This window comes from Rissa tridactyla, chromosome Z (assembly GCF_028500815.1).
Source record: "Rissa tridactyla isolate bRisTri1 chromosome Z, bRisTri1.patW.cur.20221130, whole genome shotgun sequence".
Taxonomy (NCBI): Eukaryota; Metazoa; Chordata; class Aves; order Charadriiformes; family Laridae; genus Rissa; species Rissa tridactyla.
The window spans coordinates 42,089,871-42,104,238 of NC_071497.1; the positions used below are offsets into that span (position 1 = coordinate 42,089,871).

The 14,368-nt window shown below is 36.2% G+C and overlaps 1 protein-coding gene across 5 annotated transcripts in view; it reads left to right on the forward strand.

The window, feature by feature from the left end:
• Nucleotides 1-14,368, forward strand: part of FANCC (FA complementation group C) — an 85,449-nt gene that overhangs the window by 60,643 nt on the left and 10,438 nt on the right. For all 5 annotated transcript variants that reach the window (XM_054186773.1, XM_054186774.1, XM_054186772.1 and 2 more), the window contains 4 exons: nucleotides 5,146-5,198; nucleotides 8,173-8,272; nucleotides 12,865-12,940; nucleotides 13,752-13,833. In XM_054186773.1, the coding sequence (XP_054042748.1) occupies nucleotides 5,146-5,198; nucleotides 8,173-8,272; nucleotides 12,865-12,940; nucleotides 13,752-13,833 (311 nt within the window). The remainder of the gene's footprint in view (nucleotides 1-5,145; nucleotides 5,199-8,172; nucleotides 8,273-12,864; nucleotides 12,941-13,751; nucleotides 13,834-14,368) is intronic.

The window sequence follows — 14,368 nt, forward strand, 5'->3', positions numbered from 1 at the left end:
ATTATATATTTCATAAAATAGATATAAAAAAATGGCCTGTAATGTCTTAATTTCAACCTATAAAATTGCTTGAAGACTATGTATTTTAGATTGGAAAAGAATGGTATCTTTAAATATTCTTCCTTTTTAATTGAATCTGCAAATTTCTGTTTTAGGATCCATCCTAATACTTGCAAATCTTGTAAATGCTTGGCATCTACAGCACTTCACATGTCATCTGGGGATCTAGGTATTCCAAAAGACAAGGCTATATACAAGGCCTGTGCCTAATTTTTCTGTATTGGATACACTGAATTGAATACAGTGTATGGTACCACATGTGGCTAAGGAACAAACAAAATCTAGGTTATGTATAAAAAGAAGTAAAATCTTTGTTTTAATTATTGGTTTATTATTGTTTATTAACGATGTTATTTACCTTGTCTTCACATCCTGATCCCTGAAAAGAATGGAACATTACTGTGCTTAGGTTGTCCTTCCTTGCCCCTGCTCCAAAGACTTTGTGCTTTCAAGATAAGATATCCACAGAGTGGAAAGGCCAGTGCAGCAGCTTTGAATGCTGGTTTAGAGAGGACATCCTGTGGACAAGGAGTGGAATGAATGGAGACATAAAGAAAAGAGCAGTTGGAAGATGGATAGTGCTGATTGATAGGCATTAATAAGAGGGAGGGTGCATAAATGGAAGATGGAATACAAATTAAAAACAATAGGATGAGCAGCTTCAGAGAGGCGTTTGAATATTTATTTAGGAATATGGGTATGGATATTTTGGCAGTTGGATTATGGTATTTGTAGGATGTGACCTCTGTTTGCTTTATGGATATGGTAATAAAAAGTGAAATCATGAGACAAAACTTGATTTATAAATTTTTTTTTTGTTTGGAAGAAAACCTCTAGAGTACAAATAGGCAGAAATATGTTAGTGATTTGATCATAGTGTACAATAAGAAGGAAACTTCAATAAACTATTTCATAATTGCATTAGCATAGTCATTTATCTAAATAAAATACCTTGATACAGTAACCAAACTGTACATAAACCTTATAGAGATCCATAGTAAACTGCTAGAGATAGTTGTAAACCACTGCACTTCTATTATGAAAGAAACTTGATATGCAATACTCATGTATTTTAATTCCAAGAGTAATTGTAGTGTGATAGTGTATATGGTATGCTATTAAGTTTGTGGGTTTGGGGCTAAACTGGAATTAATATTGGAAATTCTGTAGTTATTCAGAAGTAATAAAAACAAGTGAAGTGACCATCACAAATGGTCTTTTAGCTTCTTCAGAATTTGGTCAGTGAGTGGATGTCTTCCTTTCTGAAGTAACTTTAAGGTTTGTATGTGTGCGTTAACAACTGCAATGTAAATAAATACACATATTAGAATTTTATGTTTTACCAGAAATGCATAGGTATGTATATAAACACCAGATCTTTAAAGCACATGTATGTACAAAGAGATGTGAATGAATCTGTGTCAATTATAGTTTATGTTCAGTTCTTAGATAGCTTTCCAAAGTAGTTTTATTTCTTTCAAAGTTGTGTTACAAAAGTGCAAGATGTTGAGAGGGTTTAAAATTTTGCAGCTTCTCCATTATAAATCATCTATTATTGCTGCATTTTATTTTTCCTGCCTGTCAGCTTTCCCAAGTCCAACCCAGCATCAAAATTGTGTCGCGCTCTGCAGTTGAAGCTCTAGCTGTGCGGTCTCCCTTTTTGTTATTTTCGCTACAGCATTACAGAGGAAATACAGTTTTAGTGGGTGTTATGGTGACTCCTGCTTTTGCTGACAGGTACCAAGCTGGAGACTGCGCTGGTTCCCATGCCCTTGTGTTGCCCTCTTGTTGTGCCTTATCCCCAAGGTTTGAGTCTAGCTGGATCCACACTCACCTTTCACTGGGAGCTGTGCCAATGGCATTAACGAGGGAGAAAGGAAGAAGGATAGAGAGGGAAAATTAGAAGTTTTTTTTTCTTGTTGTAATGCATTCCAGCTAAGTTACAATTAGTTCCCTCAGTATTGCGTGTCTTCAAAACCTGTGCTGTTATGGTAAAATTTTTGAAATAGTGTACAGTAATTTACTCATAATATAGATGAATTCAGGAGCTTTTAAAACCTCTGTTAAAAAGATATTTGTGCTTTCTAAATAACCATGTGATTCAAAATAAAAATGCATTTGGCACTTAGTATTAAGTGACACTTATTTTTAATTGGTAAATATAAAATTCAGGAATGCAGGTAAATATATAATGTGGAAATACAGATAACATTTGAAATACAGCAGTGTAGTAGTTTCTTAAAGCTAGACGCGTTTAACTGTAGAAGTGTTGTGTGCAATTAATTGCATTTGAATCTGGAAGTCAAGAGAACTGGTATTTATGGTATTGCCACCTCAGATCTGTTGCAGTGTGATCCTGGGCACAATTTGTTTACCAATGTTTACTCTTACTTGCGGTTGTTAGAGAGCATTCTATGATGTGAATAAAACACAGTATACAATTATTAGTGTATTCCTCTTTGTGCCATTTCCTTGCATCCTGTAGATACAAAGTATTTTTATTATGTCTTTATTCAGTTCTGGCTTTGTATTATAAATTAGTTGTTTAGGCTTCTTCTTTATGATAATACAGATACAAAAGTAGTGTAGTTCTACAGAACTTGTGTATGTAATACTGTATGTTACAGTGTATTTTTCCTATTTTATTTCTTTCAAAAATCCCTGTGTTTTTGTGTGTGTGTCGTTGTTTTTTTTTTTTTCTGAAGAGACACAAATTCTCAAAATAGGTAATCATGATACCACACATGCAGTTCCAGCTCCCTGTGTTTGGCTCTTTTTGATTTAGTGTGTGTTGTGCCATATGTATTGTGCATGTTTTAAAAGTGGTGGAACAAGCTCCTGGTAGACAGTATGTTTGCTTTGCTGAGCTTTCTGTGAAAAATACTGCATAGTCGCAGAAAAGATTATTAAAATGTAAAATGCCTTTTCATTTTCCAAAAAATGGGATAATGTCAACAACATTGAAAAAACTGTGGGAATCCCTCCTGAAATTGATAATCCCTCCCAAACTCCAGAATTGCTCCTGGCCACAGCAGAATTGTGCTACCTGCCCTAGTCCTGCTACACAACAGGCACATCTTCAAATTGCCTTGGAGGCTTTTGCACTATAATAGCATTCTTACTTTGAGTGCTTGCAAATTAATTCCATGCAGTCCATTGATCAAACTCTTGTGGAATTAGGTAACAGTGGTGGGGTTGGGGATTTTTTTTTGTTTTCCCTTTTAAAACCAGTGATTAAATTCATATTGATTTCAGTAGTTAGCTTAAATACTAGGAGCTATTAATTGTGGTTTCCTGCAGTGGGTACTGTAGGTTGCTGCTGTCTGCCAGGAAAGGGTGGAGGGTTTTTCGTTGTTGCATACAGCACATTTATTTTGCTCTTGTTCAAAAGAACCAGTATTTGATCTTGATATGTGTGGCAATGTGTTGATGGACACTTTCTAGTTTATAGTCAACCTGTCTTAAGCAACAGTGGGTTGGTTTGTCATCATAGAAGTATGTGTGCAAAGGTAGGCAGAGTTTCTGACAAGACAGTGGAGAAATGGCTGAACTCAACCATTTATCCCACAGGACTGAAAAACCTACTTCTTTCCACTGTTTTCACAAAATTGCAGAATGGTTGGGGTTGGAAGGCACCTCTGGAGATCGTCCAGTCCAAGTTTTCCTTTTTTTTTAAAAAAAAAGAAAAAGAAAAAGAGGCGAACGTGTCGGTTTTGTCTCGGCCAGCCAGCTTTTTTTCTTCCTCTAGCAGCGGAAGTTTGGAGACCAGCCTTGCACCAAGCTGCTTGCTGTTCTTCACACCTCCAAAACGCCGGCTGTAAATACTCTCGAACACTAGATGGCATACATTCAACAGGACAATCTAGCTGCAGCCATGTGACAAAGAAAAAGTGTAAAACGGGAAAATGAGGTGCCGCCTAATATTTCCAGCATGGCAAAGACAACTGTGAGAAATAAAGAGCTTTTCTAGATAGTTTGTATTCAAGGTTGTCTCTTTATTTTCTGAGATTATCATACAGGGATTGTATATAGTAAAGTCCTCATTCTGCCTGTGTGCAAGTTAAGAGGAAAAAATTCTGTTCTGTTTGGTACTTTTTAGCTTGAAACAAATGCATAAAAGTTTTCTTTGGAATAGTTAAAGCTCTTAGAATAAATGCCATTTATAAATGCTATTTCTTCCATGCATCCTGAAGTTTATAGAATGTGTTCTACTAAACGTGCATTACTCTAGATTGTTTAAGAAATGTATTCGTATCAAATTTTCAGGTGCTAACTTCAGAAACACAAAGCTTGACTTTGTGTTTTAGCTTAGGCAGATATAATTTGGGGAATGTGTTAGTAGTTTTTTATTCTTGTTGTTCTATAAAAGGCTAATAAATCTTAGAATTTAAGAATATGGGATTAGAAAGTAGTGTGTTTACTAGTGCATATTTAATATAACAACTTTTGTAAAACAGCCTTTTGTGTCGTAGCATGATAAAAATCTTCCCTAGTTAAAAAAACCCAACATTTTGATGCACTGAGAAATTTAGCTTGCTCTAGCAACTCTGAAATTCACAGAAGATAATACTGTGAAAAAATGTCTTGGACCAAAATGCATGCGGTAATGTTAAAGACAAAGGTGATAAAATAAATTCAATTTCTGGAATTTAATTTTGAAAATGTAGCAAGAATCTCAAAGCATATCCACAAGGGATTGTCTGTGAAGAGGAGAGAAAAGTGTTTTGTAAATCTGCTCCCTGTCTCTTGCCTCCAGCAATTGCATGCAGCAGCCTGTTCATTCTATCTGCCACCTTTAGTATTTTTAGTGATCGTTGTCATAAACAATTTGGGATCCCAGGTGTTTGCATTTATCAGCTGTTTAGTCTGCTTGGTATCACTGTGGATCTCCTTCCATGGCTTTGACATAATTATTTTGAAGAAACTAATCCTGAGAAAATCTGAAGGTTTAGTAAGAGTTGATCTGAAATTTACAGTTTAATAATTGCAGTGTAATAGCATCCGTGAGTTAAGATGTAAATTATATAGTGGCAGTTGAGTTGTTTCTTATTAATGACTAATTTTCTTTCATTTGTTTATCAACAGCCACAAGCAGCAAGCCATCCTGCCATTTTCAGAATTGTTAATGAAATTTTCAAGTAAGTTTTGAAATTAATAGTGGGAAGTGTTTCAAATGATCAGTTTAAACTGCGGTTTTCTTCACAAGAAGAAACAGTATTGTAATCTGGGCTGTATTATAATTTCAGGATGTCTTTTTCTTTAGATGTATGCCTTAGTGTCCCTTTCTGTGTAATATACTACAAATAATGAAAAATGTTAAAAATCTTGTGAACTTTACATAGAAGTTACATTATAATATAATGATACAGTTGACTACGTTGTATTTTAGCCTTTAAAAATTATCTTTTTTTTTGTATTTCAGTAGAGATTTGTGGTTGAAATATGATTTTGAGATGTAAAATATAAATGCTGAAATGGCTTGGCCCATGCTAGCATGAAGACGGAATTTAGCTAAAACTTTTGCAGTTACCAGTCTAGTTTCCTTTTCATTATGTTAATAGTCTTCAGGATTAATATCAGATACACTCTTAATGGTACTAAACAATTAATCTGCCTGTTAATAATGACTTTGGTTTTGAATGCATTAAGATTATTTTGAAGCAATAGGTATTGTTTACCACATGGGGGCTTCCAGAACGTTGTACTCAGTTTTCAGTAGCTTTTTCTCTTCACTTCACCGGACTTATTATTTTATCGTTCTTTGTAAGTAGACCTACTGCCAGGGTTATTAGTTATTAGTATTACAGTTTCGATATAACAATAATGTATTTAGTGACTGACATTCTTTGTTCATCAAGTGTTTTCCTTCTTGAGAAAAAAGGGCTCCCAGGTGCAAGTGTTTGGGAACACCTGTGTGTCTGCATCCCTGCCTTTGCTGTACGACGTGTAGGCTGCTGTACGGTGAGAGTGCAACCACCCGGCAGCTATTGCCACAGCAGTCCTTTCTGCTGCTGTGGTCCAGTGTCTGAGCACAGCCAGCATTTTCTGAATAGCTGAGACCAGTTGCTTTCCCAAAGCAAAATGCACTTGAAAACTGATGTGACTTCAACAGACCTGTACTAATGTCTTAGGCTGGAGGCTGTATGTTGTGATGGTATAGGGAGACAAAATTTGTTCAAGCTTCTTGGCTTATTTAGGCCATGGTATATAAAATATTTTCTAAAAATGACCTGAGACTACATAACTCTTTTGCACACTTTCGGTTTGGTAGAAATGGATGCGATGCCGTTTCTCAGATAATGCAGAACTTTGTCCAGCAGAGTATTTCCTAATAAAACTTTGCACTTGTATTAACGCTCCAAATTGTCTTAGAAATTAATCATGTTTTCCTGTTGCTCAGCCTTCGTTTCTGCTCCCTTTTTTGCTTGCCATTGTTTCTACTTAATATGCTTGTTCCTTTACATTGTTGATAAACAATGTTAAACCCTTAGTATGTTTTAAAAATACTATGTTTCAGGTCCTCTTGGTTTTAAGTGAAACCGTACATGTTAGCTGGCTTTTGCAGACCATTTGGTTTCTGCAGCTATGTGTTCATTTTTGTTGTATTTCTCTGACATCCTTCCAACTTGAAGTGGTATGCAGGCACTAAGATACTATTCCAGGTGTAGTCACATGTGAGACTTTCGAGAGCCGCTGATGAGGAACTTGTACTTCATTGCTTGGAAACTGTGTTATGTTTCTACACCTGTCAGAAAACTTTTATTTTGGGGGTTAATATTCTTGTATAAGTACAGATCTAAGCACTGTGTCTCTTTCAGAAAAAACTTTTCCTGCTATTTGCATACTCTTTATTGAGGTTGATTGTGCTAAATTGTTTTATCTCAGGGATATTTACTTGGATTTTTATTTCCCAATTAGAAGCTTATTTTATTGCCAAGTGTGGCTATCCACAAATCCACACACCTAGACCATTTCCAGTTTCTGTGTACTATTTCTTGTGTTTATATTACTGATTATATGTGCCTGTAGTTTTGTGTCATCTCCCTGCTACAGTAATGTGTTAGCCGTTCTTATCTTTTAGATCATTACGGAAAGAACAAACCAATTCTCTAATAAAAAGATGTATCTCTCAGTGGCAGCTTACTTTTAACATTTTTTTTCCCTCCTTACTATTACATGTGTTTCAAATAAGAGATGAAAATGACACTTTGCTGCCCATGTGTTTTTCTGCACCATTTGCTGAAGGTTACATTATGCCCTATGGAAGGCCAGTTAAAGCGTTCACCTTCCTGAACCTCCAGCATGGATTTTATGATGTCACTATTGAAAGCACATTGGAATGCGTTCGTCCCTAATTAAATCTGTAGCAATTACTGATCTAAAGTACGCCTTTGGTATACACTGATTTCTGTTTGTGCTTCAGATTCATTGCTTAATGATCACTAAGGAGTCATAGCGCCTGAACAGCAGCTGTATTTTTTAAGTTCTGTCGTCTTATGTAATTTTTAAATATGTAGCTTTTAAATTTGATCAGCTTTTGTTTGTTTTTTCCCCTGTCTCCAGTAGGAGTGTTATATTTAACAGTTTAAGTCAGGTTGTTTTTCTGGGGAGTTTGTTCTGTTTTGTTTTTTTTTCCCTCCAGTTACACATCCCAGGAGATTGTACTAGATTGTACTTTCTCTCTAATTTGAGATGGCCTGTGGGATGGAGTCCCGCAAAGAACTAAAGTATGCTTAACTGTAGGCATGGGAATAGTTGCTCTGAACCCAGTAAGATTGTTCAAATGCCAAATTTGCCTAATAAAATTGTGGTAGTCTCTTTTTAATTTTACACCTTCCCCCCTCATAGGTAGGGTAAATTATGTGTGTCTGTATATACTTACTAAATCTAGTTTATTTGTAGAAGTTGCATATGTTGGGGTTTTTTTTAAATAAAAATTAAATTTGTAAAGCCTGCAAAATTAGTATTTCTATTGGTTTTCCACACTGGCATAATAAGCTCAGACACAACTTGAATCTACAGCATACAAAGAATGTACCTTTTTCAATTAACAGTGGTGTCATGGGCAGACTAATTATCTGATCTGTCATAATCTAACTTTTCAATGCTTAGGAATGTACTGCTGGAAACTGATGGAACTCCAGAAGTTTTGACCGTAATACAGGTGTTTACACAGCTCTTCCTTCAGGCTCATCAGAATGAAAACAAGGAGGTTAGTCAAGATCTGTTTCTTAATGTTACTTTTCAGTAAAAAGATAAAAAATTTCACAAGAAAAGAGCATTCTGCTGTTAAGAATGGTGACTAAATATAATGAGCTGAATAATAGCATCTCTCTACAGCTGTATATACATGCAAAAGTTCAATTCAAACATTTGCACCTGTGAATAAAATTATAGTGTGGAACCAATATGTAAGAGCAATTTACCTGACTTTACCCTGGAGTAATCCTGCAACCTAAACTGATTTTCACAGGGCAGTTGCCCTGGTGCTGAAGTTTCTGCCTGTATAATGAACATGATCATGGTCATCCACCTTTGATAGAAAGGATGAAAAATTTTAGCTGCATTTTTCTTCTGCAGTAGCATGGTTTGTGATAATAAATGAAACAGATAATAACTCTGAATAGTCATATTTGTCTGTTCAAAAGGTGAAAGACTCAGAATATGTACTAGTTTCAGTTTCTGATCTTCAACAGTGGCTTCTCAGAAATTTTTCCTCAGTCTAAAGCTTCAGATTTCCCAGCTTAGTGCCTCTTATTCTGTGGAGATTTTGATACACTGAATTAAGTGTAATTAATTTTGTATGTATTAATTTAAACAAGAGCAGCATCTTTTTCTCATTTTGAAATTTCAAAATGGAGATATCAAAAAGTCTTGTCTTGTTTATAGGTTGCAAACTTCTTTTCAGGTTCCCGAATCACACTGTCATTTCACATGCTGACCATTTTGATTGTTTGTTTAATTCCTATTCATATGATGTAAGTTTGGAATGTATCTTATAATTTAATAGCTTTCACTTTAGACTTGAGAAAATTTCCAGTTCCTTTGATTTTTGCATGGTTTTGGGGAGATGGTAGTTAAGAGAATTCTGGAACTTCTTACAACTTGTGACATTCTGGCCTTAATTAGCAGTGTGATTGAATCTGTCTTCTAGCTTCAGGCGATATGAATTAAGGATGAAAATACAGCTGTCTTGCTTAATATATAGGTGCTGTGCATGTTAATTTTATGCCACCCTGGCTACCTGTCAGCAGCACACTGTGTAGCCCCAGGTGGCGGTGACTGTGTGGAGAACGCAAGTAAAGATTCCACACCCATCAGACACTCAAGAGCTAACACTGTTGTGCACGTGATGCATTTGCTTCAGGGTGAAGGTCCTTCACCTGCTGGCATTGTGACATGGACTATCGCCCACTTTTTTGAAAGGGATTTATATCCCTCTAAAGTTAAGTTTCCTGTATTTAATTTGTATACAGTTTAATTCATGGGCTCTAATTAAGGTATATCTTCAATATTAGAACTTAAGAACCCTTGTTTCACCATTTATGAATCAATCATAAAGTTAACTAACAGTTGGCAAGCAAAAATGCAGGCACAGACTGCTTCCTAAACTTTGTTTAAATCAGATAATGTGTTTTTTTGTCATACCAATATTGCATATATTCATAAGGCACCCATCTTTGTGGTATCTGGATGCCCTTGACAGGACATAATGTGCCTCATTAGCATTTCACAGGGGAATGGTAAAACCATTAATGACAGAGGATGAAGAGGGTTCTGGCTGGGTCATCTGATACCTTAGGAATGTATAGTAGAGTTAATTGAAAAAAAGGCTAGGCAAACAGATGTATCCACAAAATTTTCAAAAGAACCAGGTTATGTCTGTCAGCTGCACAGGTTTGCAAGGTAGGAAGAGAATGATTTTCTATTGCAATGTGGCAGTTGTCAGAAATAGCTGTCTTCTCTAATAACTTTGTAGACTATTTAGAGAGAACAAGGCTTGGCAGGAAAAAAGCTGGAGTGTGAAAAAACGGTGCTACGGGGTTTGGGGAGAATGAAAAATGTATAACTGGAGTATGGGGTTTAAACCTACTTAGGAAAAAAGACCATTTGTGTTTTCAATGAATAAGAAATTTAAGAGTGGGTGTACTGAGATCACTGTTGGAATAATCTTTTCCATGTTTTGTACAAGCAGATCTCCTTCAAGTTTGTGATGGTAGTGAAAGCTGACCTAAGGATATTTGGGTCACATTACTTGTAAATTTATGAACTTAGAGTTCATGGTTTTGTTTGATGGAAATTATAAGTTCCTCCAGGATTATTTTGTCTTTATCATTTCAGAATTGTCATTGTTTTCACCTGGGAATTTTGTTTCAAATTGCTGGATAAATATTTTAAGCCAGTATTCAACTTTTTTTTCCTGTTATGCACCATGGCAATTATTATAACCAGCCACATCCAAACTCGTCCTGTCTCTTTGTACCTTGTTTTGCACTTTGTGATGGCTTTTGTAAGGAAAGAACTGCCTAAAATACTACGTTTGTGTGATTGGAAGCAAACATTTTTTGCTTTGCTTAAACAGTATGCTGAAAACTGGTTTTCACTTACTTTACAATACTGTTTTCATACATAACTCATGCTGTGGGTTGTCTTGGCTACTACTGACTGTGTCAAGGACTGCTTTTTCATGGGGGTTTTTGGTGCAAGCTAATTGGCTGTATGCATACTTTAGTATAGGGATTATTAATTTTTAATTAACCTAATTCCACTTGACAGGTAGACTTTTAGAGTCTTACCATACCAGTGATGCATAGACTGTCTCAGAATACCGTATATATTAGTGTGCTGTAATTTGAATTAACCGTTGTTTACAGAACAAAAAAATGAGTAGAGAGAGAATGTGTCATTCTGTTTGTAAGATGCATGCATGTATATCAAAAGAAATGAGTTAGTAAGTATGGTCTTCATTTGATTTAGAAATTTATCACATTTTATAGAGTCTGTATTCCCAGTCTATGTTTCAACAGATGATCTATTTGCTAAATAATTTCTTATTGCTAAAGAAGGGAGATAGAAGAGTTCTAAGGTCATTCGTATGGAGACTTGAAGACGGAAATGACAGAATCATAGAGTAGTTGAGGTTGGACGGGCCCTCTGGAGGTCATCTTGTCCAACCCCCCAGTTCAAGCAGGGCCACCTAGAACCAGTTGCCCAGGACCATGTCCAGTTGTCTTTTGAATATCTCCAAGGACCGAGACTTTACAACCTCTCTGGGCAACCTGTTCCAGTGCTCAGTCACCCTCACAGTAAAAAAAAAAAAGTGTCTTCTGAAACTCACACAGAACCTCCTGTGTTTCAGTTTGTGCCCATTGCCTCTAGTCCTGTTACTGGGCGCCACTGAAGAGGTCCTAGCTTCATCTTCTTTGCAGCCTCCCTTCAAGTATTTAGATACATTGATAAGATCCCCCTTGAGCCTTCTCTCCTCTAGGCTCTCAGCCTTTCCTCGTAGGAGAGATGCTCCAGTCCCTTAATTATCCTTGTGGCCCTTTGTTGAACTCTCTGCTATATGTCCATCTCTCCCTAGTACTAAGGAGCTTAGAACTGGACATAGTACTCCAGGTTTGGCTGCTGGAGTGGCTGCTCACCACTGCTGAGGAGAGTGACCTGCTGGCAACCCTCTGCCTAACACAGCTCAAGATACCATTCACTGCTTTTGCAGCAAAGGCACATTGTTGGCTCACATTCGACTTGGTGTCCACCAGGACCCCCAGGTCTATTTCTGCAAAACTGCTTTCCAACTGGTTGGGTCCCAGCATGTGCTGGTGGCTGGCATTGTTCCTTCCCAGCTGCAGGACTTCATACGTTCTCCTTGTTAAACTTCATGAGGTTCCTGTCAGCCCATTTCTCCAGACTGTCCCTCTGGATGGCAGCATGACCCACTAGCATATCAGCCACTTCTCTCAGTTTTGTGTCATCAGCAAACTTGCTGAGGGTACACTGCCTCATCATCCAGATCATTAATGAAGATGTTAAACAGGAGTGGACCGGATATGGACCCCTGGGTTATACTCATAGTTACTGGCCTCTAGCTAGACTTCGTGTCAATGATCACCGCCCTCTGGTGATCCACCTCAAAGGGGGTTCATACTGCACTTGCGCATGCATGCTACACATTACATGTGCCTGTAGTAGATGTTTGCAGAACAAAAAGATTAAAGGGATGCTGCTGCTAGTCTCAATTATACAAACAGCAATGTTCTCAGTATACAGATCGCATGTACCCAGATAAACAGAGGACAAGTCTGTTACCTGTGAGTACTCTACCTCTTAGAATCAGATTCTAAGAGTTTTAGGTTTACATTTTTGAACATAAAGCAATAATCTACATAACACCCTCAGATTCTGTAGCTGTTACTTGTTTCTAGTTTAATATGATCTGTGAACTTGTTTACACTGGAAAATGAAATTAAATAAATTAGTGTCTCTTTTAACCTCTGAATATTGAGTGAAGACTTTTGTGATTATGGTGAAAAAGCCTAAGAATATTAAGGTGTAATTTTCTTCATACTCTGAATCTTTTTTAATGCATGTATTTTAAAATTCCATAAACAATTACTTTTTCTAAGCAAACTTTTCCTAAATATCCTCCCCTCTTTCTTTATGCAAAATCCTAAAATTAAGTGTAGAGTTACTTTTGTGTTCTCTTGCTTCAGTCTGTATTACTACCTTATGTGAAATTGTTCATGGTGGGTTCATTTTGTAAACTGAACAGAAAGCTCTTAAAATAATGATTTTGTATCTTAGCATAGATTTCCACTGAAGGCCTACTTCCCTTACCATCATCAGCCTCTTGTAACAGCTTTACTCAGACGTCCTCTTGGTAAGTTTCTTCAGGAAATATTTGCAGCATTAGCCAACCCGCATGATCTGTATACGTCCTAAAATAACTTTAAAAAGGATGAAGACAAAATTTTGCCATTTCCTAAATAGGGTGTGTTGACTTAGCAATCTTCATAATATTATTTTAGTGTATTTCTTTGCAGAAACATCTCATTCTTATGTAACGATAATACAGATGTAACTTTAAAGAAAACTAAAACAGAAGTTAACAACAAAGAAAGAGTGCATAATTTTGTAGGAATGAAGACAAGTTACCGAGATTGTAAAAAACCTAAATATTTTTATCTTATAAAGTTATTAATTGTCATTAAGAAAAATTTCATATGTATATTACAAGAAATAGCCTTGCCGTTTGTCTCTGAAGCTTGAATTCTGCTGATCTTTTAGATTGCAAGCCTTATATTTTTTTTCCGGTTTTGTGTTTCTATAGATCAAGAAACCACTGCTCAGTATGGTACAGTCTTTCATGAGCAATAATTTCAGCTCATTACAATCAGTTACTCCACTGATTATGTATTAATATTGAGGTAGCATTTACACAAGGGTATACCAGCCTCATTCGAATATTCCTAGCTGTACTTTCTCACATGGCTTTGTCAATTAATTGTTCTAAGAAACACAGTAATAGCTATTGTTGAAAATTAGGAAATTTTAAAATGAAATTTTAAATGCTTTGTGACTACCGAATCAAGTTGCACAAATTTTAATGCTAGCTTAATACGTTTAATTTCACTGTTCAGTTCTAGTTGTGCAGACTAGACTTTAAGAGTCTTATTTTCATCCGCCCTCAGAGCTGCCAACTACACACTGGTCTCAACACTTGAAATGCATTTCGGATACGCTCAAAGCATTAGTAGAAGATACGAACATTAGGTAAGCAGTATTATATTTTCTAACTTTTTGTCCTTTGTGTATATTACTTTGCAAAAAGTCATGTCATTTGAAGTCTTCAGTGGCTACATTTCATCGTTTTCTTATTCTCTAAATAGAACTTTGTTTTAAAGAATAGGACTTAGATTATGAAGAACTTGAACTTTGGAGCACGCACACACCTGACCAATAAGCCTCTGAGTAAAATAAATCATGTTGTTCATTTAATTTCAGCAAATAGTTAGCTGTATAACAGAAATGCTTACTTGTCTACTCTCCCATTTCTCCCCCAAAACTTAAAAAAAATTATTCTGGATTGAATAATAAGACAACTCTTCCAACCAGAAAAGCAGCTAGTATTAGAAAGAGCCTGTTGTGAGCGGTACTGTTTTAAGAAGGGCATTGTATTGGCTTTCTGCAGGCTTGTGCAAACATCCAAATTTAAAACTTCTTGATTTTTTTTTCCATAAAAATATGACTGCTAGACTGCAGTATTATTGTTTGTTCTGTTGCTCTTTGAGCTGACACCCACGTTTCT